This window comes from Merops nubicus, unplaced genomic scaffold, assembly GCF_000691845.1.
Source record: "Merops nubicus isolate BGI_N331 unplaced genomic scaffold, ASM69184v1 scaffold16820, whole genome shotgun sequence".
NCBI lineage: Eukaryota > Metazoa > Chordata > Aves > Coraciiformes > Meropidae > Merops > Merops nubicus.
This window is the reverse complement of record NW_008583709.1, coordinates 6,350-29,405: the sequence shown is the minus strand read 5'-3', so window position 1 is coordinate 29,405 and position 23,056 is coordinate 6,350. Positions and strand designations below refer to the sequence as shown.

Sequence of the window (23,056 nt, the reverse complement as noted above, 5' to 3'; positions counted from 1 at the left end):
CTGCTGAACCACACACACAGTATCCAGACAACTTAGCAGAAATCATTCTCTAATTGCTACTTTTTAGCCTCCCTAAGTTAAAGAAGTGGATCTGGTCTGGAATTAGCTGTGATACTGTTGGGATATAGAACCCTATAGAATGAAAAGGAAGCAGCTATCATACTATATTGGATGAAAATGTGTAGATAACATATTTTGTTACAAACTTATTCTCTCCTAACACTTACACAACATATGGCTTAATTATTTTCAGCACCGCAGGGAAAAGGCAGTCTATCTTACGTTTAAAATTACCACATGCAAATTTTAACACCAGTCCTGAGTGGCAGATAAATCAATTTAATTATGTAGAAGTATCAGTAAAGTGATTGTTGCTCAGAGATAAGGTGACCTTATTCACATGTAAATATATACAGTTGCTAAGGTGCTGGTCTGTTTAAGTCCTACCTTTTAGAATAAACTAATACCCTGGAAGCCCTATTGGCTTTTTCAGAAATCTGATTTAATATTAACTCCTGACCTTTTCTAGTCTCAATTAAAACATAATGAATTTATATCTTGCGCCTTGCTACCAGTTCACTGTTTCTCTGAAAACTTCAGCAAGCCACACCACTGTGGGACCTAAATACTAATCAAACAGCACATTGTCAGACAATTGCCAATGTACTTTTATTTATTCTTTCAGTCTATAAATTCAGTGATGTTCAAGCTAACACAGTCATTTAACCCAAATTCAGTGGGGAAAAAAAACAGCCAGAAAATTGAATCTGTGATGCATGTCAGTTTAGGAATATCTAATATTTTTATGGTTGCTATTTTTCTTCAGTCAAAATACAGATGATTTTGCACATTATAGTTAATTTGAAAAATCACTTATCAAGTCTTCTTTACAAAAAAGGACTGAATGTAAATAACTTGCCTCTTTGTCACTGTTAAACCTGAGAGGACTGAAAAATTATTAATGTGGAAGAATATGGTCAACTTATAAAACAAAACACATTTATTTTACAAAGAATTAACTTAAAATTCCACAAAACCCTTGTGCTAACTAGATCAAAAATGTTCCCTGTTGCATTATCTACTTCATTACACTAGTGAACTAAAATTGATATAAAAAATAGCGAGTAGACTGTCCCCCTACAATGAAGTAGTCAAAGTATTAGAGGAAAAATTTCTCCCCTAAATCATAAAGTACTCTGAAGAGCCTGAGTAATTTAACAGGCTATGTAAGAATGGTATGACCTCTCACTATCATGTAGACAGACCCCAGTTTATATGCAGGTCAAGAACTATCTTGTGTAGCGCCGCACCCAGCAGATGTGGTACTGAAAGGGTGCCAGAAGGACATGGACAGGTATCATCTTGTAAGAGACCATGATCAGTCATCAGTTTGTCTTTAAAAAGGATCCCAAAAATAAACCATTGACATTTCTGTTCTCTGAAGAGGACTAAGCATTTTATAATTGAGAGTAAATATTCCTCAACATCATTATAACCTCTGTACTCAGCAGTGCATGCCTATAAAAGCTAAATATCTCCTGTCAATACAGGTTTATCCATCCAGGCCAAGACTGCACCTTCTGGGTTGCCTAGGATTTTTTTTTTAATGGTGCTGCTTTTGAAATGGCATCTGCTCACTGGAGAGAGGATAGCCATGTCCAGGGCTGTAAATTCAACACTTTTCACTGGCACTAAAGTTATATATGGAAAGTTATATGTGGAAAATACGAGCTCTGTCATATTTTGGATTCCAGGACAGATGGATACCATTCAAGATGTGTTCATACTTAGACGGCCAAATCTGGGCAAGCAATTTCTGTCATTCAGCTGTATAGAGCACTGCCATGCAACAGCAAAAGAAATGAACTGAAAAAATAGAAGTGTCTAACTAAAAACATACAGTGGAAATTGGAGGAGATAGCACAAATATTAAAGTTAAAATCTGTCATAATGACTAATTTATGCCTACATTTGTGTGCAGACGTCAGGCTACTCTTCAACAGCAACACATTCTTTTGGACCCTAATTTAATCTCTTGTGTATCAACTGATTTTTTTGAATTTGAACAGATTTTAGCCAACTAAATCATGTCCTAGTCTTCTCATGCGAGAATGTCGACATCTCCTTTGAAAATGAAAGTAAAAGCCTAAATAATGAGTTACCAAAGGACATTTCTGTAACAGAGTATGTACGTCAGCTTTGCAAATGATTTGCACACAACGCTTAAAATATGTTCCATTTTTTATAATGCTATGCTACTCCTTCTGCAATTTTATCTTTTCATCACAGCATATTGCACAGATACACATAATAGTTGAACATATAAAAGGATTGATAAATTACTTTTTAAAAAAAAATTATTAAGAAGTTAATTCCATTGTTCTATTATTTCATTCCTTTTTTCTTTACAATAATTGAAAATGCTGTTAGGTAATTAGGTCCCTCAGCCTAATTACCTCAGTACCAAAACTCAAATAGATTTATAAATGCAAATAACATAGCAGAAAGACTGTTGTCCCTTTTACAGAGATATGAATTACTGCTTCACTTTATCACTCCAAGAGTAAATGGCTGGAGGTCTAAACAAAAGCTTAAAAATTCTGGAGACAGAGTAACTTTAAAGTATTACATAATAACATTTGGCTACACATCATAGTTATTTTTTTAATTAATGTAATGCATTTGTATTATTTGAGACTACAATCCAAAAGGACTGTACATTGATTCTTCTTACAGACTGGGAGACAATTCTGAACAACCATTGAGAGAAAGATTGCATGAACCAGCTAAAAAACTCTGTCTACTCTTTACTAAAAAAAACCCCAACCAACCACCACCAACAACAAAAAAAAAACCACACCCACCAAGAAAAAAAATCCAACACCACAGACCAGAAGCCTTTTTAAACAGAATGGGAGGCCAAGGATGATAACATCATGTATCTCCAGAAAAGCTGCATCCTGTCAGTCAGTTAACTTCCATATATCGTGAAGTCTGTGCTCATGTTGCCTCACTCTACCAATACATAAGAGTTCCCCATTCATCAATGGCCAAACGAATTCTCAAACCTGAATGACAAGTGGTATTTATCTCAGCTCCAGTGAAAGCTGCATGTCATTATACCACTATTGGAACATGAGTTAGTGTCTTGGACATTACTAAGCTGAGAAGACGTATTAGTTCATTTGCAGCCAGCTCAGTCTCTAAGTGCTACAGTTTTCCAGATATGCTTGCCCACTGCCTACCACTAGAGCATTATGTCTACTATTAGCAGAAATTCCCAATTAAGAAATTATAAACTGAAAGTTGTGAATGGTGGGATATCTCTAAAGGCACAAAAGATAATCTGCAGCATGTGAAAGGAGAAATAAATAAAGACAGTCAAGATTTTTTTCAACAAAATAGAAAAAGGTACTTTGTATATACAGAGTTGTTCAAAAGAAAGGTCCTATATTATTAAATTCACATGTAAAAACAACTATACAACAGATATGAACATCTCAGGTTCCCCTTTCTGCAGGTGTACAATTAAAAAGTCTGTCTATTTCAGGTCTAAATGGCTTTTTGCTTCAAACTGTACATACCTTAATATAGGTTCATAAAAGACAAACCAAGAGCAAGCAAAATACAAGGCTAGGAATGCAGCATAAGAATGAAATGATCACAGAGAACAGAGTCGTTAAAAAAGAATATATTTATATGAATTTAAAATTCTTCACCTTGGACAATGTCTAAAAAATAACATGACTATTAATTATTGTTCTTGCCTGCTTTGAGTATCAAAGATTATATACCTAAGTACATTAATTTTCACATTCTCATTCCTACTCTGGGTGAGTTAAAACACTCAGATAACTGTGGCATTAAGAAAACTAATTTCTGATTGTTTTCTGTCACCTGCATCCAATGCTGCTATTCCAATATATGTGATACTTCTAAATGTTATGACCCATTAAAAATTAAGCCAAAATTCGATAAGCTGCACAAGATTAGTTTTTCTAACATTATCGACACTAAATGCGTAACAATAAACACATTACTGAATGAAACAGATTGTCATCTTGCACTAAATGAAGGCATTATGAACCAGGCTTTTTCCCTTTCATTAAAAATGCCATCAAATGCTTTTCAAATTTATGTGCTAGAGAAAACACATTCAAGACTTATTTAATTAATGATGATAAAACTTTCTTCTTCCAATAATTTAAAACAAAGTTTAAACAATACAACATTATGCTGCAATTCATTTGGGATAGCTTAGATCAACAATATTAAATAGATGCCATAAAGGAAAAGGATTAAAGAGCTCAGCTATAAAAGAAGCCTCATTATACCAATCTCTTAATGTTAACCTAGGATGTGAAACTAAGTTGTAGGAATATAGAAAGGAGAAATAAAAGTAACTTCTTTCAAACATGAAATAATAAATGCTAAGTGATGCTTTGAGTAACTAGGAGCTATGTTTCTTTGAAAGGAATGGTAGTCTAGCAAGTAGTTCTTCCCAGGACTTGGTAGCTCTCAAGACAAACAGGTTTCTCTTTGATTCTGAAAAAACTTTCTCAAAACTAATATTTTGTATTTAATAATATTTTAATATTGATATATTTAGTATGCAATGCAAAGATGGGTATCTATCAAGTTACTGTTCCATATAAAAACTAAAAATTAAGTATGATCAATAAATATGTAAGGTAAAATCTCTTGCAATTTTTATGTTCCCTGGTGGAAGTAGCTTGTTTTATTAAATTAGCTGTAGTAAGGCTTTCATGTGTCACTGGGTGGAGTCTACCTGAAAGTATCACTCAGATGAAACCTTGAGTGTACCTGCTCAGCTCTAACTGCCAAGATTAATTCAGTACATGCCAGAAAACAGTAAGAAGCAATAGATTAACTTTATTATGAAACTGTGGCTAACTTCACGTTTTTGTAACACATTTAGGCAGGAGACCAGAGGGTATCAGAAATCCCAGTGACAACTGCTGCCAATAGGTATGGAGAAAGATGGAGATTTGCCTGGGCTATGTGATTAGAGAGACCATTGGCACCTTATGTTGACAACCCCATCTACAGTGTAAAAGAATGTTAAGAAATAGCTCCTCAGGGCACATCCAACCCAATGAGTAAAGCTAAGCCTGAGGTGCAAATGCAGTATGCAGGGTCTAGACTGCTCCATCAGGCAGAGCCTGGTCTTGTCTTGCTCCCCTGGGTTCAGGGTACCAGTCTAAACTGGGCTGGAGGGGACAGGTTGTCCATGAGGTTCATGTCTGTGTGGAAGAAATAAAGTACTAGCATAGAAATTGCTATCTCTTTGATATATCCATTGTGCTTAGTAAACAGATGTTAGATTTTACGTCATTGGGTGGTGTGGTTCTGGTGTCACGGCCATTGTACCCACCTCCCTCAAGACATCCTGAAACAGGACACTGTTTATTATCCATATGATGCTAAATTCCCAGGAGACTAAAGCAGTAGACTGTCTGCAAATAATACTTATTTCAAGAAAACTAAAAATTAAACAAAACAAACAAAAAATAAAAATAAAATTAAAAAAAAAAGAACAAGAAAGACATATACAGGAAGAGACACAATACTCCAGGAAAATTATTCTAGTGACTTGTTACTCATGTAGTGCCTTGTTAATGACAACACAGTAATAGAAAGTGCGTTTTAGGAAGAGAAGGTGTGATTCTTCTTTTGGGCAAACCAGTTACACTGTCCTAAATGTACAGGAGGGGGTACAGAGAAGGGCAAAGAGAGATATAGAAGGATTTGACAATGTACTTGCAAGGCTGGAAAATAAGATTGTGTATTTTGATAAGCAGAAATGAACAAATTCACAGAAGATTATGAAGAATGAAAAAAAAAAACAAAAACAAAATCTGCCTGATAACTATTTGGAAAAACATGGTAGGATTCTGGTTCCACTAAAACCACTGACTCACTTCATCTGACTTCAGTACGGCTCATTTTTAAAATCTGCAGTATTTCACAATGCTTTGTGCAGCATTTTCTCCACCAGAAGAGAGAGAAAGTGTTCTGTTGTGCATCGTACTTAATATGCATTTGAATTTGGCCTATTTTTTGAAGAGTGCATGGTGTTTACTGATGACTAATCATATGATTTTGTGCAGCATTTTTGATGGCTGAATCCACATAGACTACTTTCTTTTTGTTATGCTGGTCTCCTTTTCTTTAAAAGCAAACAAATTAAAAGAAATTTAAGTTATGCAAGTAAAAAAGATATTTGTTACTTTGCTTTAATAAACCTTCTTGCAAGAGAAACACCATTGTTTTGTGATGCTGAAGCTCTTTGCTGCTTTATAGTACACTCCAATTTGAATTAGTTTTGCCCCAGTGACCCAAATAGGGATTCTTTTAAAGAACTGCAGCTTGCAAAGTTTGATACATTCAAGTAATTCAACAAATTTAAATTTTATTTTCTTAATTTACAAATATATTTAGAAATGTACTTATCTACAAAGTATCAAAATATTTGGATAATATCAAAGTAAGACATTTCAGAAAATAAACTAAATTTACTTTTTAAATACAAACATTATCATCATCTTCCATTCTGTGAAATCTTTCTCCTCTTAAAAGAGTCAAGGATATATAGACAGTTCTCTTGTATGTGCTAATATCCCAAAACTTTGGGATTCTCAGGAGATTTGTAAACTGCAGTTGAAAGCTGTTTGGGCTAGAAATAGTGCCACATTCTACAAACACACTTTTGGATGAAAAAGGCTTTGACCAAGCAGACTTCAGAAATGCTTCTTCACAGTTTCAGCTGTTGCAGACAAAGCTAACGCTACTCAGTATACTCACCAAAGACTGTCCTGGCAGGTACAGATTCTCTGTTCAGCCAGAATGACACTTGAGAGAGAATGACAGTCATGATACAGGGGAGATAAGTCTGAATGACAAAATAACCAATTTTTCTCTTCAAGTGAAAATGAGCCGTCATTACTGTATATTCACCTAGGTGCCACAAACAAAAAAATACAAAGAAACAGAAGGTTATCATCTTAAGAAAGTCTGTTTCTTCAGCAAAATAAAGTTTGCTATGCTTATGTGAACCAATTGTGCTAGGGTTAAATTGCACAGCATGTATTTTGTAGTAAAAAGCATCCTACAGAATGTAATAAAGTTTTTGGGAACAACTACATCTTACTCCCAGTGAGCTCCAGGAAAGATCAGTGTTCAGGAACTTAAAGGAACTCTTGTATGCCCTGACAAGAACTTCAGTCCTGCAGGCTTCTGCCCATAACCAATTCTGTGTTCACTCAAAGGCATCCTGAGAGCTTAATCTACAGTCAGAGGCAATCATGGGGGTCCATCACAGCCTGGCACATGTAGGAACACAGTCTAGAATAATCCAGTGCTTAATGCCAAAAACACAATGGAAGGAAACAACGATTGTATGCTTTGCCATTTACTAGACAAAAAGTGTAATTTACTATATGAAATTAAATTATTATCCCAGTCTTGAGTTACAAACAATAGGATTCAAGACTGAGCTCCAGACAGCATTAAAAAACATTCACTGGGAAGAAGTTCACCTCTGCTATCACCAGTTATGGATTAACTTGAAACAATCAGTGAAGTACTACTACGTGTTGTACCACTTGTACCACACATTAATAGATGTGCCTAATTATTATGCCTAATATCTAATATTTTGCAAAATTTTTTTCAGTAGCCCTCTAACACCACCACCAATGCCTATGGTCTTCAGAGCTGAGAGAGTGCCTTTTTCTTCAAAATATCTTTTACTAACCTGTACTTGATTTAACTGTCTCTTTTCCAATTGTTTGGCCTAAAAGATCATATTGATTCAATCTTGAGCCATCGGGTGCCACCTGCACTGAATCTGAAGCATTGTAAGTCCAAATATACGTCACTTCTGAAGTTGTGTACGCATCTGTGAGAAATGAGATAAAATACTTTGTGAGCAATTTAAAATAAACATCAAAACTCATAGAATTAGAAAAATCTACTTATTAAAAAAAATCCCCCAGAATTAAAATGATACAGTAAAAAAGATGTTCGGCCATTTAAAATAGCTTTACTGGAGGATAAATGCCTATTGCAGCACAGGAACAGGATATTCATTTGTGATCTTATTAACTACAATTTATTTGTATGAAATTACAAGCACCATCTCTTTTACTCTGTTAAAAACTTGTCAGAGATTTGATATTATATGTATCCTAAAACCTGTAGTAAGAGAGATGCAAATAACAAGAATTTGCAAGATTTGGATTCATAATATTTTTGAAAATTCATTCGTATGTTGTTCTGACTTTCCAGAGCATGCACCCAGGTCTGCATTCATAATTATGGTTGGACAGTGGAATAAAAGTAGATCAGTGCAATGCTGAATTAGGTGCATAGTTTATTGTTAACTGGACTCAAGGAAGCTTTAAAATACATTAGAAGACACAATAATGAAGAAACAAGAGTTTAATATTTTATTTTACTTTTTTTTTAAGTACCAGCTTGTGTTTTAATCCTCTCATGCAACAACTTACTGAAACAAAGTGATGCTGAGCAATGTTAGATACTCATGAACCAAAGGCTGTACTTCTTGTTATATACTTACAGCTGCCAAATTTCAGTGGGCATGAGTGAGCATCCATAGGGAAGTCCTCCAAATGCATTGGGCATTCAGCTTGGACTGTAAGCCTAAAAGGCAAATAACCACTATGCATTTAAGTCACTTAGCAGGACAAGAAAATCAATTCCACAGAAATGAACAGAGTTCATGCTGATTTAGAAGATGAAACTGAAATGTTATATTGAGCTAATTAAAATTTAAATCAGCTCCTGCTTCTTCCCTTTTATGTGTTCCTTTGGAAGGCATTGACTTATCACATCAAAAACCTGAAAAAGCTGACCTCAAAACTATAGGCCATTTAAATGAAAATATAAATTATGTAACTGCAGGTTGTTAAGAACAGTCATTTTATTCTCATAATATTCTGAGGTGCTTGTGTGATTATATGGCTCTCAAAGGCTCATTACAAAAGCACATAAATTACGGTTAATTTGCCAAAGTATTGTGCTCCATAGTTTTCTGATTTTTATTTTTTTTATAGTTTGATATAGGAAGATGCAGGAAAAAAAACCATTTTTTTTCTTTCAAAAGATTGCTGCTACTTATTCTCCATGTTACTTATGATTATTATTTTTATTTATGTATAAACATGACATTGTTAACAATGCATTCACTTTTGCTCATTTTGTGAAAGTATGCCAACAATATCCCAGTCTCAGTACAATGAAAAATAATTAAAAGTTTTCCACTGTTTCTCTTCCCTATCCTGTAAGTCTCCTCTGCATAGAGATTTTTTTTTTTTTTTTTATGTCTTCATTCCTCTTATTTCAGCCTCAAACACTGGCTATATCCTCCTGGACTCCCAGCAGTTCATAATCATTATATTTCCTTCTATGTTCTCCTACCCTTCTACCCCAAAATATTCCACATTTCTATTCGCCCACACCCCAGAAAAGAGGTCAAGGGGGAGAGAGAGAGGGTTAGCAAACAGCTGAAAGAAAGAACTGCATGACCCTCTGATCTAGGTTACACTAGCATTTTAAACAGACACAAATAAAAATGGGTGTTTGAAATCTAGACAATGAAAACAGTTTATATATTAATCTCATATGCCTAGACACATCATACTTACAAGTTGTGAAAATGCTTAGCTAATTCTAGCTGATATGGCCCATCTTATGTTTTTGGTTTTTTTTAAAAAATAAAAATCATCATAATGGTTTCACACAATATTTCTCATTACTTATGGCAAATGAGTATATCTTCTGGATGGAGAGAATTTCAGTCAGTTTATACAGATTCAAGTTCAAATACTGATTTGAGACCAAGGAAAAACACTATAAATAGGGGTCTCAATTTATTTCCAGGAAATTTTTCTGAACCCCTCTGATGACCACATCATTCAACATTATTAGCAGCCTACCCATCAACACCTAATACTATAAGGGTTTGTGTGTTGTATAGTAAATCAGGCTTAATGGATGCTCCTACAGCTGCATGGAAGAAATACACAGTACGTGTGTCCTTTACAGCTCACATTTTAGGCTGTGGATTTTAAGTCTATTTTCACAACAAACTCAGCTTATTAAATACTCTCAAAGGAAAAAAGAAAGAAACTAAGTCCGTTATCTCTGGAAAATCAGGTAAAAAAAAAAAAACAAACAAAAACTTATAGGTAGCATTATTCCAAAAAGAGTAATCAAAGAGGAAATTAGCCTTATAAAAATGCTGCTTCTGCCTATTCATACATGATATTTGTAATATATCATAAATTATTTTCTAAGCAAAATTAATATATTTTATCAAGATAAATGTTTATCTTAGTTGCTAATCACGCACAGGATGCAAAATTGAAACTCTAAGTAAACTACTTTATTTAGATAAAGAAACAGTTATAGAATAAGACGCATTTTCTCTGTAATTCTTGCTGAAAAGAATTCAAGGCCTTACTAACTCTTTCTTCATCCTCTTTATTTTTTATTGCCACTGTTCTTAATAATAAATTCACTTAAGCATTCACATGGTCAGTACAATGGCTGCAGTAATAGGCAAAAGTCATATACTCCTTTAATTGTTCTAAAGACAGAATTGGTAAAATCGAATGTTCTTAACAATTCTTATACAGTGATTCCCACCTAACGGTCTCAAAGTACTTTATTCAGGTGGTCAATATCTTTTAATACTTTATAGAGGTATGAAAACTGAGGAACATGTAGGAAAACTGTTCCAACTCATAATCAGTCAACAGACTTGTAAAAGAATTGGAAACAAAACCTATGTTTTCATAGCTTTCTTTCCGCTGAGACAGAAACGAAACAAGGGAGAGTCCTCCTGGAATCTTACTGTTATCTGGGAGAAATCACATCAAGAAATAGCTTGATCAGAGAACAGATAAAAAGACTTACCTCATGGTGTACAAAAGAGTCCCATCATCTTGGATTCGTAAAAGCTTGTTTGGCATTGTCATGTTATGAGCGACTGACTTTTTCCCATTGTGAAAAAATGTATCTGGGGTCCAGATTTTGCTGGCCATTAAGTTGTTCAATCGAAGAATGTTCATTGGGCCTTTAAACTTTAATCTCTCATCCTTCCACTTCTGACGGAAGAAAACATCTATTGTGTATTCCTGTAATGGAATAAAGATACACTTTTTTTTCCACACAATGAAATGTTAACTTACTTTCTGAGGGTCAAAACAGAAAAGATCTGGCTGCAAAAATTTGCTTAGTAAAACTGTCAAGGGACAACGAACATCACACAAAATTGTATAATACTTAGAATAATAAACAGGAATTAAATTTATTAAGGATATGACATTGTCCTTCATGATTGCTAGCTGTTGTTCGCATACCAAACCTTTCCAACATTTACGTTTCTGTACCTAATACACAACGTATGTGTGACAATGGTAATTTCAACAAACACAGCTATTTTACATTAAGAAGTAAGAAAAAAACAATGCACAGAAGGATATTAACTAGTTCCTCAAGCAGATGAACCTGAAGGTGAGCAGTGCAGCATTTGAAGAGCATGGAGAATTGCTGAGACTGAAAGGAAGGAAACGAGGCTACTCATAAAGGGTACAATATATCCAGGCAGACTGATACAGGAAGATTTTTCCAAAGGGGAAAGTAAACTCTGTAGATTTCATTACCAAAACATAGGTAGGAAACAATAGGTGATGATTAACAGGTGACACACTTTCTGCTGAACTTTACTCTGATGCTTAATCTTGGGAAGGAATTACAGTTTGGAAAAAAAGATACAAGTGAAAAACCTAGACCAAATGCCTGTGTCACCCAGAGCTGCATATCCCATCTGCTGGGTTTTGTTGCTGTTCCAAACAATCAAACAAAAAAGATACTGATTAAACATTGATAATGTAAATTCATCAACAAGCTTCCAATTGGACCTATAAATGGATTTAGTGGTTTGCTACTGTCAGCACAGCATATAAATTGGAAATGGAAGAGCTTAAAAACTTTGTTGGAAGCAAACTATATTCTGTGTCTTGGCAATTGCTACCTTGGTGCAATTTCAGTTTTGTTGGACAGGTGCAAAATGGATCCATGATTTCAAAATATTACTATGTTACAGCAGTCTGTACTATTGCAATTACTCTGTAAATGCTACAGTTTACATAAACTATTTTCAAGTAAATTATGTTTGAATGGACAAGTCCTGATAAAATTCAACTAATATAAAATATTCAAGTGATTTCAATATAAAAGTAATTTCAAGAAACTTATCAGCCCTCATCACTTTCTGCTGGCTCCCTTGTGTGCTGATTAACAAGGCTTATGTTTTTCCTCATTTAATCATACAGTGGTACAAAAGGAGTGCTGAGTAGACGGCGATAAGCAATAGCCCTTTTCAGCTCCTTTGGTCTGTGAGCCAAGGAGCTGTGAGGACCTTTCCCAGGCCAGGGCCAGAGGTTAAGACAAGCATGTGGAATGAAAGAAAGAGAATTCTGTTACCTGAAGGAGCATAGCAGGTGCAGGAGAGAAAGCAGCTGTCATTAGGAACTGTGACAGGTGCTTGGGGAGATCTTTTTGGACTGATGTAATGGGATACTCACAAACTAACCTGACAAAAACCTCAAGCATAATTTTATAGCTTTATATAGTTTTGACATTTTTATAATTAAAATTACAGTTAAATATTAAATACAAGCAACACTACAGTACACTGAAAATTAATTTGCTTGTTTGTTTTTTATGCTAGTTGCTATCACATCTAATAACATTTAAATAAATATATCTGTGAAATATGAAATTATGCACTCCCAAAACATGTATTTCCTTTACATTATACCTGATCTTTTACTGTTTCTCTTCACTGCCAGAGACACTGCCTCATGACAAGTAATTTGCTCATTTCTCTGATTCTCTCCATCTAGTACACAGGAAATGCAATTGTCCTGGTTTATTTTCTGATCTATATGGGGTGTTTTATTTGCTAAATATTGTGTGACTTAAAATCCCATTTACAAATTCCAAGTTAACTATCTGTTCAGTTGTAGAACAGGGAAAATCACGAAACATATAAAATCATGGTGTATCACGAGTAGCAGTACCAGTGTGCCTGAAGCAGGCAGAATATATGAAATCTGGCTAGAAACACCAGGTAATTCAAGGAAAACAACTGCCCTCAAAGCCTTCCTGTGGTTTACATCTGAGGAACTTTGCCAATAAATCATTGCTATGTATGATAAGATTGATGTTTGAGGTATAAAGAAAGAAGAGCCTGAGGGCTGAAATTCAACACAAGTAAGTGATAAGTCCTACAGGTTCTTTTGACAAATACCCCTGCACATAAATGATTAGAATATAAATCTTGAGGGTTTTTAATATTTCAAACAATAAATAATTTCAAAGGTCCTGCTTCTTTACTGTCTTCCAACATATATAAAAAGAATTACAAGAGATATAAAACAGAAAAAAAAAAGGAGACAGGAAATGCCATTATATCAAAACAGCAACATTTCAAAAAAAACCACATCTGATGCATGGCAACTGCTTACGAAGCAGAATAAGCAGGAGAGAATCTGAGCTGCAGTCTTGAAAGATCCCACTGATAAATCTCTGACTGGTCCACAGGTAATTCTAATCTCATCATCCAATCTATGCTGGAAATCTTTATTTCAGAACATCTGATTTAGAAGACAGAAACAAGAAATAAAGCAAGGTTTGGTGTGAATGATTCACACCTTCTCCTTCCATTTAGCACTATAGCAATAAAATTTCATACAGTTCTTCAATAGCTCGTTTTTCTCTAGATCTCAGAGCATTTTTCAAAGGAAATATTGGGATCTCAATGTTATGAAGGGAAACCAAGGCACAGAGTTTAAATTAACTTGTCCTGATCCATTTACGGACTGATTATGAAAAGCAAAGTACAGTCCATGCCTTTTGCATCCTAGCATTATATTAGCTGATCCCATGTCCCGTCCTGAGCAAAATCTATTCTACTTGTGGCCATGAACATCCCTACGATGATTACTATACAAAACAAATGAAAAAGCAGGACACTGTTAAAGTATTTTGACTATAATCAATGTAATAAAAAGCCAGCATTTATCAAAATATGCTACAAAAAGATTTCATAACTATTTCCCGTTCTATATGTGTACCTCTTCGTAGTAAACACTGCACAATGTTTACTTTTCAAGCAAGACCAACATTCTGTTACAAACACAGATCTGCACTCTAGAAAAAAGATTCGTTTCATACAATCTGAAGATACATATGAAAAAAACCCATGCTGTTTCTGGACATTACCAAACCACCCTCCAGTATATAGTGTAGTATCTCCACAAAACCACAAGAGCATACTTCCAAGACTACAAAGGACTCCTGTGATCATTTCTAGACAAGCAAATGTTTCCTACTGGTTTGTGTCTGAAACAGGGCTTTCACAGCTGGATTCAACACAATACAATTAAACATAATCTCTCAAACATGTATTATACCGGCTTACATGAAATTTTAGGTACAAATGATAAGATTCTTACTACAGTGTTAAGAAGCATTTAAGCCTCTGCCAGTTCAATGGCCAGAAGAATAAAATGAGAAGGAATTTCATTCTTCTTTTAATAGGAGGTTGTTGTGCATAACAGTCTGCACAGTAAAAAAAAAAAGACACTAGTATCACTGGGAGAATTTTAACTGGCCCAAGTACAAGCAATCCCTCTCCACTATATGGCAGTCTTCTTTTTTTGCTAAGGCCCCATTTGTACAGGAAAAGTTAACAAAAAATGTACTCTCATCCTTTCAGCTAATGGTTGGCAGATTTTGGCAGTCTTTGCATCTAGAGTACAGATGGAAGTGTTCCAAACATCTCAAAAATTGTGAGTGTCCATTAGCAAGCAGTATTGTCGTGGAGCAGACTGAACATTTTATGAATCACCCTCTGGAACAGAGCATTTTGTTCAGGCCACAGTTCCTCAGTCCCTACTTGTAAAGAATTTCCTCAGTTTGGCCTTTTTTTGACCGTTGTTAAAGCCATTAACTTACACATATATATAACCATGAAAGCAAATTTTAAATACTGTAAAATATAAAACTTTTAAAAGGCAAATAGGGAAAAAAAAAAAAAAGGAAAGGGAAAATGGCACACATACCCTTTTATTGATTCCTTAATTACAGTTAGAAATACTGTGGATGATACTTTGACAAGATAAACACATAAGACCTAAATCTCACCTAGCCTATATAGGGGCTTCATATAAATATTTATTTTTACATTAGTATAATATCTTAATTTTAGTTCTTTGTGCCACATCTACCTTAAGGCAACGTGTAGTTTTTCTTTCTCTCTACTTCACTCTCATGAGACCCCACCTCAAGTACTGCATCCAGCTCTGGAGCCCCCCAACAAAAGAAGGACATGGACCTGTTGGAGCAGGTCCAGAGGTGGAACATGAAGATGATCAGAATGCTGAACACCTCTCCTACAAGGACAGGCTGAGAGAGTTTGGATTGTTCAGCCTCGAGAAGAGAAGGCTCTGGGTAGACCTTATTGTGGCCTTCCAATATCTGAAAAGGGCCTACAAGAAAACTGGGGAGGAACTTTTTGCAAGGGCTTGTAGTGATAGGGCAAGGGACAATGGCTTTAAACTTGAAGAAGGTAGATTTAGATTAGAAATTAGGAAGAAGTTCTTCACTATGAGAGTGGTGCGACATTGGAACATGTTGCCCAGGGAAGCTGCGGATGCTCCATTGCTGGAGGTATTCAAGACCAGGTTGAATGGGGCCTTGCACAACGTGGTCTAGTTGCCCCTTCCCATGACAGGGGGCTTGGAACTAGATGATCTTTAAGGTCTCTTCAAACCCAAACCATTCTGTGATTCTATGGTATGAACTAAGTATCAAAACCACTTCCAAGAAAACCAAGTAGTAATTGTAAACAGGAGACTCAAAAAAAAAAAAAAAAGCAAATCACAAACACTGACTACTCAGGCTCTACAAAAGTATTTCACTAGTTGTGTATCTAACATGGAATCTCATTGCACAGAGGTATGAACTGAGCCCATCTGTTCTTTTCCAAAGCTTACCTTCTGATGTATATAAACCACAAAATATAGAAGGAAGCAGTAGACAGACAAAAATTCCTTTAAGGTCTTTGAGAGGTGCAGATCTTATACAATGGTGAATAGAATTCTTGAAAATATTCTGAATAAACTCCCTCATGAAGGAGGGCTGTGGTTTGAAACTGCACAGTTGGTTATTTTCCAGTAAAACCCTTAACAGCCCTGTTAAAAACTTAAACACTCTTCCATCCCTACATTTCAAAGGAGCATGTATTCATTTTTAAATACATGAGTAATGTCTGCCAGATATAGACGACCTTTAATATTACAAAGAACTGGTGGTATATTTCTAGGGAATTGCAGCCTGATTTTCCTCTATTTGAAGAACTCATTTCAAGCCCTTTATTTCTTCTTCATCTACCAACTTCAGTCATTTTTGTCTAAGCATTTAATCTAAACATGAAATATTTGAAAAAATCTGGAAAAAAATATGCTTAACCAGTTTGAATGATAGTGTCTGAGGAAAAGAATGTCTTCCTATTCATATTCATTTATGAGAAGGACCTTCTCTGAATGATTTTCTCTTTCTTTTTTTTTCCGTAGACCTGATGTAGAATGAACTCTGAGTCTAAAAATGCACCAAGGAGGGATAGAGGGATAAGAGAGGAATGTGAAAGATCCAGATACAGATTACTTAGAAAATTCTGAGGCTATGGGATATTATTCACACTGCTGCCACTGAAAACACAAACACTTCTCATAACCTTTTTTTATTTAGACACGGAGAAAGAGCAACCCTCAAACACAGTGGATGCCTGGTGCCAAGGACAGGAATCCAAACAAGAGGTACACTGAGAGCTAATGTCAGTGAAGGGCTTGCACACAGCAAGCCCTGACAAATCAGTCTCCAATATAGACTCACTTGGCAGGATGCTGCACAGGGGAACCTGTGAAGGGAAGCCTTCCCAACAGAATAGGAGGACAGAAACTCTGCAGGCGATCATGTGAGATATCCTCTTCAAAATTTCAAACTATGGATTTAATTTCCAAAGGCAATGACCTGCGCTTATAATAACAGGGAATAGAGTAAACAATTTATTGACTTTCCAGAAACATCTCAATGATAAAATGACAACCCAGATGCTCCCCAACACCCAAGAAAGCCAAGTGTATTATAATTTCTGTTTGCCTTTTACTCTTTAGTCTTCTGTTACTGAGTTCACCAAGTTACAGCTTCTCTCCAGTTAAGGAACTGTAGCTAATAACAATTAGACTTTGAAACAGCTAAACAGTAAATTTTGTAAGGAAAAAAAAATCTGAAATACAAAATGGAAAGAGGAAATCTGAAAAAAGGACACAAAGAAATAAAAGTGATTTCCAGGTCAGTCACTCTCTCTAAAGAACCATTCTCAGTTGTAGAAACAGGTACTGTGACAATCCTTTTGGACACTTCTGGATTTCATCTTCAGCGAAAATTTCTGTTCTGGCTATATTTGAAAAATCAGAAATGCTTCTTGAAAACGCTAAATGCTAATGCTTCTAAATGCTTAACTGAAAACTGACAAGATGGAAGTGTGTGTATCAATGAGCTAGCTAGGCATGACAATCTCATGAAAGAGAATGTTCATATTTCTTGACTGTAGAGTGAAAAGATAAAGGTCTAGAATTAAAAAAAAACTAGGAAAAATTGGTGTGTACAAAGAAATAGGAAAAAACAAAGATGTAACTGCAGCATACAAAACTCCCCAAAGGCAATGAAAAGGTAAGGTTGGAAGTTGAAAAACAAAACTTTCGGAAAGCTTATTAGTTTTAATATTCAAGCAAAACTGATTCAGGTCCCATCACTAACTGTGTGTTGTAGGAAACACTGTTCCCAGTGACAATTAGAAAGATTACTCTGAGGTAAAATCTGGCAAAATCTTGGCAAAGATTTCTTCACAGCAGATGTCATATAAAGGCTCTCAGAGCCTGTTTGCTCTTTTACCTACCATAACTATTGCTTGAAGAGTAAATATGTTTATTATTTATATGAGGGTTTTTTTCCTATCAAGGACATTAGTACTGATGGCTATTTGGGCAATTTCAGAAACCAGTGTGGCTGGAAAGCCTGGAAAGAAAATAAGTCTAAGAAAAAGTTGCAAAAAAGTACCTTTCTTGCAGTGCTAAAATCACAGTCAGCAGTGTATATATTTATAAAGACATATCAATCTACGAGATTTCAAATAATTAATTTTGGGAAAAATAAGATAAATAATCAGTTTAAATGTTGAAATGTTGTTATCCTACAAATCATAATTCAAAATTATTCACCAAATTATTCACCTCAGAATTTTCAAATATATATTTTATAAATGTTTTAATTAGCTACTTTAATCATAATTTAGCTTTATAACTTTTAGAAAATTCAGATATGCTTCATTCTTCAATTGTTCTGTTCAATTTTTGGTTTGTTTGTTTTTCTAAACAATGCAGATTTTTTTTCTCTCAGGCTAATGTCAAAATAAATTTGTATCACTGATCTGGTTGGAAGCCTATAAGGCATAGCACCATAACACTGAACTTAAACATTTCAGGGAAATAACAGCTCAAAGAGTCAGAACAGTGAAAGCAAAATCTGTTTGATCCCCTGTTTTGGTTTGCCTTCCATGCTTCTCATTAGTTTGCAAAATGAAGTTGAAAATTCCTGGTTTATACTGGCATTTCCTTTGACATTAAACATTGTGGTTGACATACAATAGCATTTTTATGACACGGCTAATATATATACAACAACATTTTAGTCACAGGAGTTCATCTGAAGAGTAGTTTGCAAAGGAGTACCGGTCAAGAGTCAACAGATTTGGTGGCTGAGTATTTTGGGCAGAACAGAGAGTGGCATCTTTTTAGCTTAGTCATAATGTTAATCCACAACAAAGATCAAAGGTTTTTAGCTCTTTACACATCTGGTGAAAAGACTCAGATTCAGCTTTTATCTCCTAAATTTAGAATTTACAACTTAAGCTAGCCTAAAAATCAAAGATCAAATTCTCCTAGACTTAATTATTTTTGACAAAAATATGATACTGAAAAAAAAAACCTAAGGAATATGAATAAACATCTGCATCCTAGCAATCATACTGAGTCACAGATTCCGCACGATGCTATACTATCATTAATGAGAACTATTATGCTTAGTGAGAAGAACAGACACCCCACAAATTGCTATCAATTTAAAAACAAAGGTTAGAATGACATTTTATCGGCCTTGTGAATCAACACTACTATGCGACAACCATGTCCTTAGCTCAAATCCACTCATCATTTTCAGTGTGCCACCTCCATCTTCCATGCTACAAACAGATATATTAATCATCTCTCATAGCAGTGAATCCCCTTCTTAATTTCAACAGGGAGGGTTCCTAAGCACTGTTAATTCTTTAATTCTTCACAAGATGTTAACTAAGGTGAAAAAAAAAAAAAATGGCAAATAGATAATTCAAAGTGGTGCAGTCATTCTCCTGCTGACTTTCACTGCTATGAAAAATCCCAGGGGAAGGAATCCTACTGGCAGCAACGATTGTGAGCATTCTGCGCAACAGCAGCGTCCAGCCTAAAAACCTGATGTGATAGCAGGCTTCACCCCTCACGCTGTGAAAGCAGAAGACATCAGGGGCTGGGACCCAACCCTCCTGAAAAGTTGCAAGATTCATTCTCTGGAGAGTTAGGAGGACATAGGCAAGAGTCAAACTTACTCTTCTGGTGAAGTCTTTTAAGGAGGAAGCTTATAAAATTAGACTATTCCAGAACTTCCAACATTTACAGAAGAAAATACCAGTAAATCCTCTATAGTAGTATAGTAGTTTACATTATCAATTCAGTAATGTGACACCTAAATGAAACAGTACTCATGGTAAATACTCTAATGTCACCTTCATGTTTGACAGAATATTTGACAGTTTGGAAGCTATTATTTCAAAACGCACATGTTGAAATTTTCTAACTGACCGCTCATACGTTGCAAAATGATTTTATAATTATCAACCGAACAAGCTAAATTAACCCTGAAACTCGTAGTAGCAAGTATTAAACTGTTCTTACTTATCTATATAGTTATCTGCAAATAGACTTAACCATTACAGTAACAGCTGCCATTCTAATATACTGCACTAGTTTGATTAACACCGCTGCACAGAGCTTCTACATCTGTAGCATCACCTGACCCCTTACCGTGCCATCATATCTGTTTGTGCAAACAGACACCCAGAGTTCTCTCACATTTACACACTGGTGTCAAACATTTTTCAGGAGCTAGGGATTAGGCTCAGGGAGCCTTTTATTAAAATTTCATTTAAGCACAGATGACTTAGTGCAGCCTTGCTTAAGTCTCCTTGTGCTTCAGTATCATGTCTTTAAAATTAGGTTAATAATATATCCTCATTTCACAGGAATACTATAAGTGTAAACACTGTGAAGGCATGAGATACTAGACTAACAAGGTCAAGATGTTCATATCACCTTTATATATAGCTGTGGATACTTATTTTTTATAATTAGTAGTAAAATAGGAATAATTTCAGAAACTTAACATTATCAGGAAAAACACCTTCAAGAGAATCAGTAACATATACAGTGACAAAAAGAAAATACGTGTCTATTTTTCTATGAAATTACTATTCATGTCAAATCTCGATAATGTATTCATCATAATCAAAACAAAGCTTGAAAACTTAAAGCAACACACACAAAATACAAACACAAAAAAAACCAGAATATATTCTGCAAAGCTATGACTACTTGTTAGTCAGTGGGCAAATAACTTTCAAAAGGTACACTGTACCATTAAATATTTAGTTTCACTGCAACCTAGGTTATAACGTCAAGACATTTCCTGTTTTGTATGGTGCATAACCTGAAAGTTTTCACAGAAAAAGTAAATATTGCCTGTTTTTAAGCAAATTCATTTTTAATACTCATAGATGCACATAGGTAATATTTTATGCCTCATATATAATCATGAATATTCAAAACTCTTCAACAAAGAAATTCATGCAGGAAATTATTTCTTGTGGGAATGGCAAGGGCAGCTAAAGTAACCTTTAGATTATTCTTCCCTTCTTTCCTTTTAGAGATGTAATATCCATGAAAGTCTCTCCACAGTGTGCCACATTCTCCCTAATCTGTATAAGATTTGCAGTGAGACTACAAAGGATGTCTTGCCTCAGTTTTTTTGATTCCTGTTTTCATGAAAAACTGTAATCCAGAATGATTTTCTGACAGATTCTTTCTTTTTAATGTCACCAGCTTCCTTTAAATGAGGATTAAATAGTGCAAATTATGAAGAACAGGTCTGCAGAACACAATCATGATGATGACCCAACTTCCAAGGTACATCTTTCAAGAAGTTTAGACTGACTTCAATCAGGTCCCTCAGATTGTTGCCAACATTAAATGTGCTCCTGGAGTTCACCCAGTGTAGTTTCACCCAATGGGAATCCAGTTCACCCAGTCAGTGGACACAATCAGACGATTCGCTGGTCCAAACTAAACAATTAATATAAGTGTAATTACAATTTAAGGTCTATAAATTTTAAAACTATTAGGCTTTGTCACTTCCTAACTTCAGCAAAATTATTCCCAGTTTGTCCACAATAAGTAAAAGCAGCATAAAAGTTTAAAGGAATTTAGTGGAATATGTCTTACACCATTTATCATATATGCAAAAGATTCAGAAACTCACCATATCAGTATCTGAAACAGGTCCAAAACTGGTCACATAGATGTTAGTGAAGACTTCAGTAATACTATCTGATATAAAAAGAAAAAAACAAGCAAACATTTTAAATTTATAGTACTTCTTCAAACTTACTATGAAAAATTATGGGACATTTTGAACAAGTTTCTGTCCTTATTTACTTCTCTTAACCAGTATCCTGTTGTAAATGCTGGGCATTTCTACCCCACTTAACACAGGTTATTGGATAAGAGTTTGTCCCACCGGGTAGTTTGTGTCAGTTAAAGGACTATACAGCCATCAGCAGCTACACATATATAACCCACTTCTCCACCAGCAAAAATAACCACACTGTCTTGGACTTCACATGGCAGTACAGTCCTAAACATAAAATGCCTTTATTGCAGTGGTGTTATCTCTGTTGTTGCAAATCATTCCTATTAAGCCTTTCTAGTTCAAGGCCATTTTCTTTATCCTGAATAGCTTTTTCAAAGCCAAAGACAAGAAGAAGCTTACAAAGCAATTATTGACTATACCAAATGTAAGATTCAACAGCATCCTACTTTTTAATTCAGTATGTTTTTAAGTGGCAAATATTTTAACAATATAGTTCCTTCCCTTGATACATGATGCACCTGATACATTGTTGTGGCACTGTAAATACTATAAGAAAATGTTCTTCCTAATCATTTTAGTTAGCCATGAAATCAGAATATTAAATATTGTACTGCAGGGAAAAATAATTGCTGACTTTTCTATCTTCGATTTTCAATTAGGCTCAAAATGAAACGATATCACTAAGAGGGATAGCACACAAGCAGGAAATTTCTTACAGCAGTTGCCAGCTACTGTCTGCATTCAAGACAGTCAACACAAGGAATTCTCAGCCTTAAAGCCAGTTGCTGGTTGCAAAAGGAATATTTGAATACAACAAGCTGCAATTTGACTTACCCCAGAATTTCCCGTTCCTAAACAGAATACAGCTGCCTTTTATATGAGTGATCCTGCTCTCATATTATGATTTCCATGTTTAATGATAATTGAATATAGATAGCTCATAGTTTCTGTATTCCTAAACCTCGCTTTTGACAAGCATGTGGCATGAGCAGATTTTAATTGTCTTGAGGCCAGTGGTATAATCAGTGCCCTCTATTGGGAAAAATCCGCAGGGCTCACCTATGAGAGCAGATGCTATGCCAGCCACCAGGCAAAGGCAAGACTGTTCCGTGAGTGGCTGCATGGGGAGCAGTGGGTTTTC

At 35.1% G+C, this 23,056-nt stretch overlaps 1 protein-coding gene across 1 annotated transcript in view; it reads right to left on the bottom strand.

Moving 5' to 3' along the window:
- Positions 1 to 21,872, bottom strand: part of GABRA2 (gamma-aminobutyric acid (GABA) A receptor, alpha 2) — a gene marked incomplete at its 5' end in the record, with an annotated part of 27,941 nt that extends 6,069 nt beyond the window's left edge. Inside the window, 5 exons of the mRNA XM_008941935.1 lie at positions 6,826 to 6,978; positions 7,778 to 7,921; positions 8,603 to 8,685; positions 10,963 to 11,183; positions 21,805 to 21,872. Of these exons, the coding sequence (XP_008940183.1) occupies positions 6,826 to 6,978; positions 7,778 to 7,921; positions 8,603 to 8,685; positions 10,963 to 11,183; positions 21,805 to 21,872 (669 nt within the window). The remainder of the gene's footprint in view (positions 1 to 6,825; positions 6,979 to 7,777; positions 7,922 to 8,602; positions 8,686 to 10,962; positions 11,184 to 21,804) is intronic.
- Between the last annotated feature and the right edge of the window lie 1,184 nt (positions 21,873 to 23,056).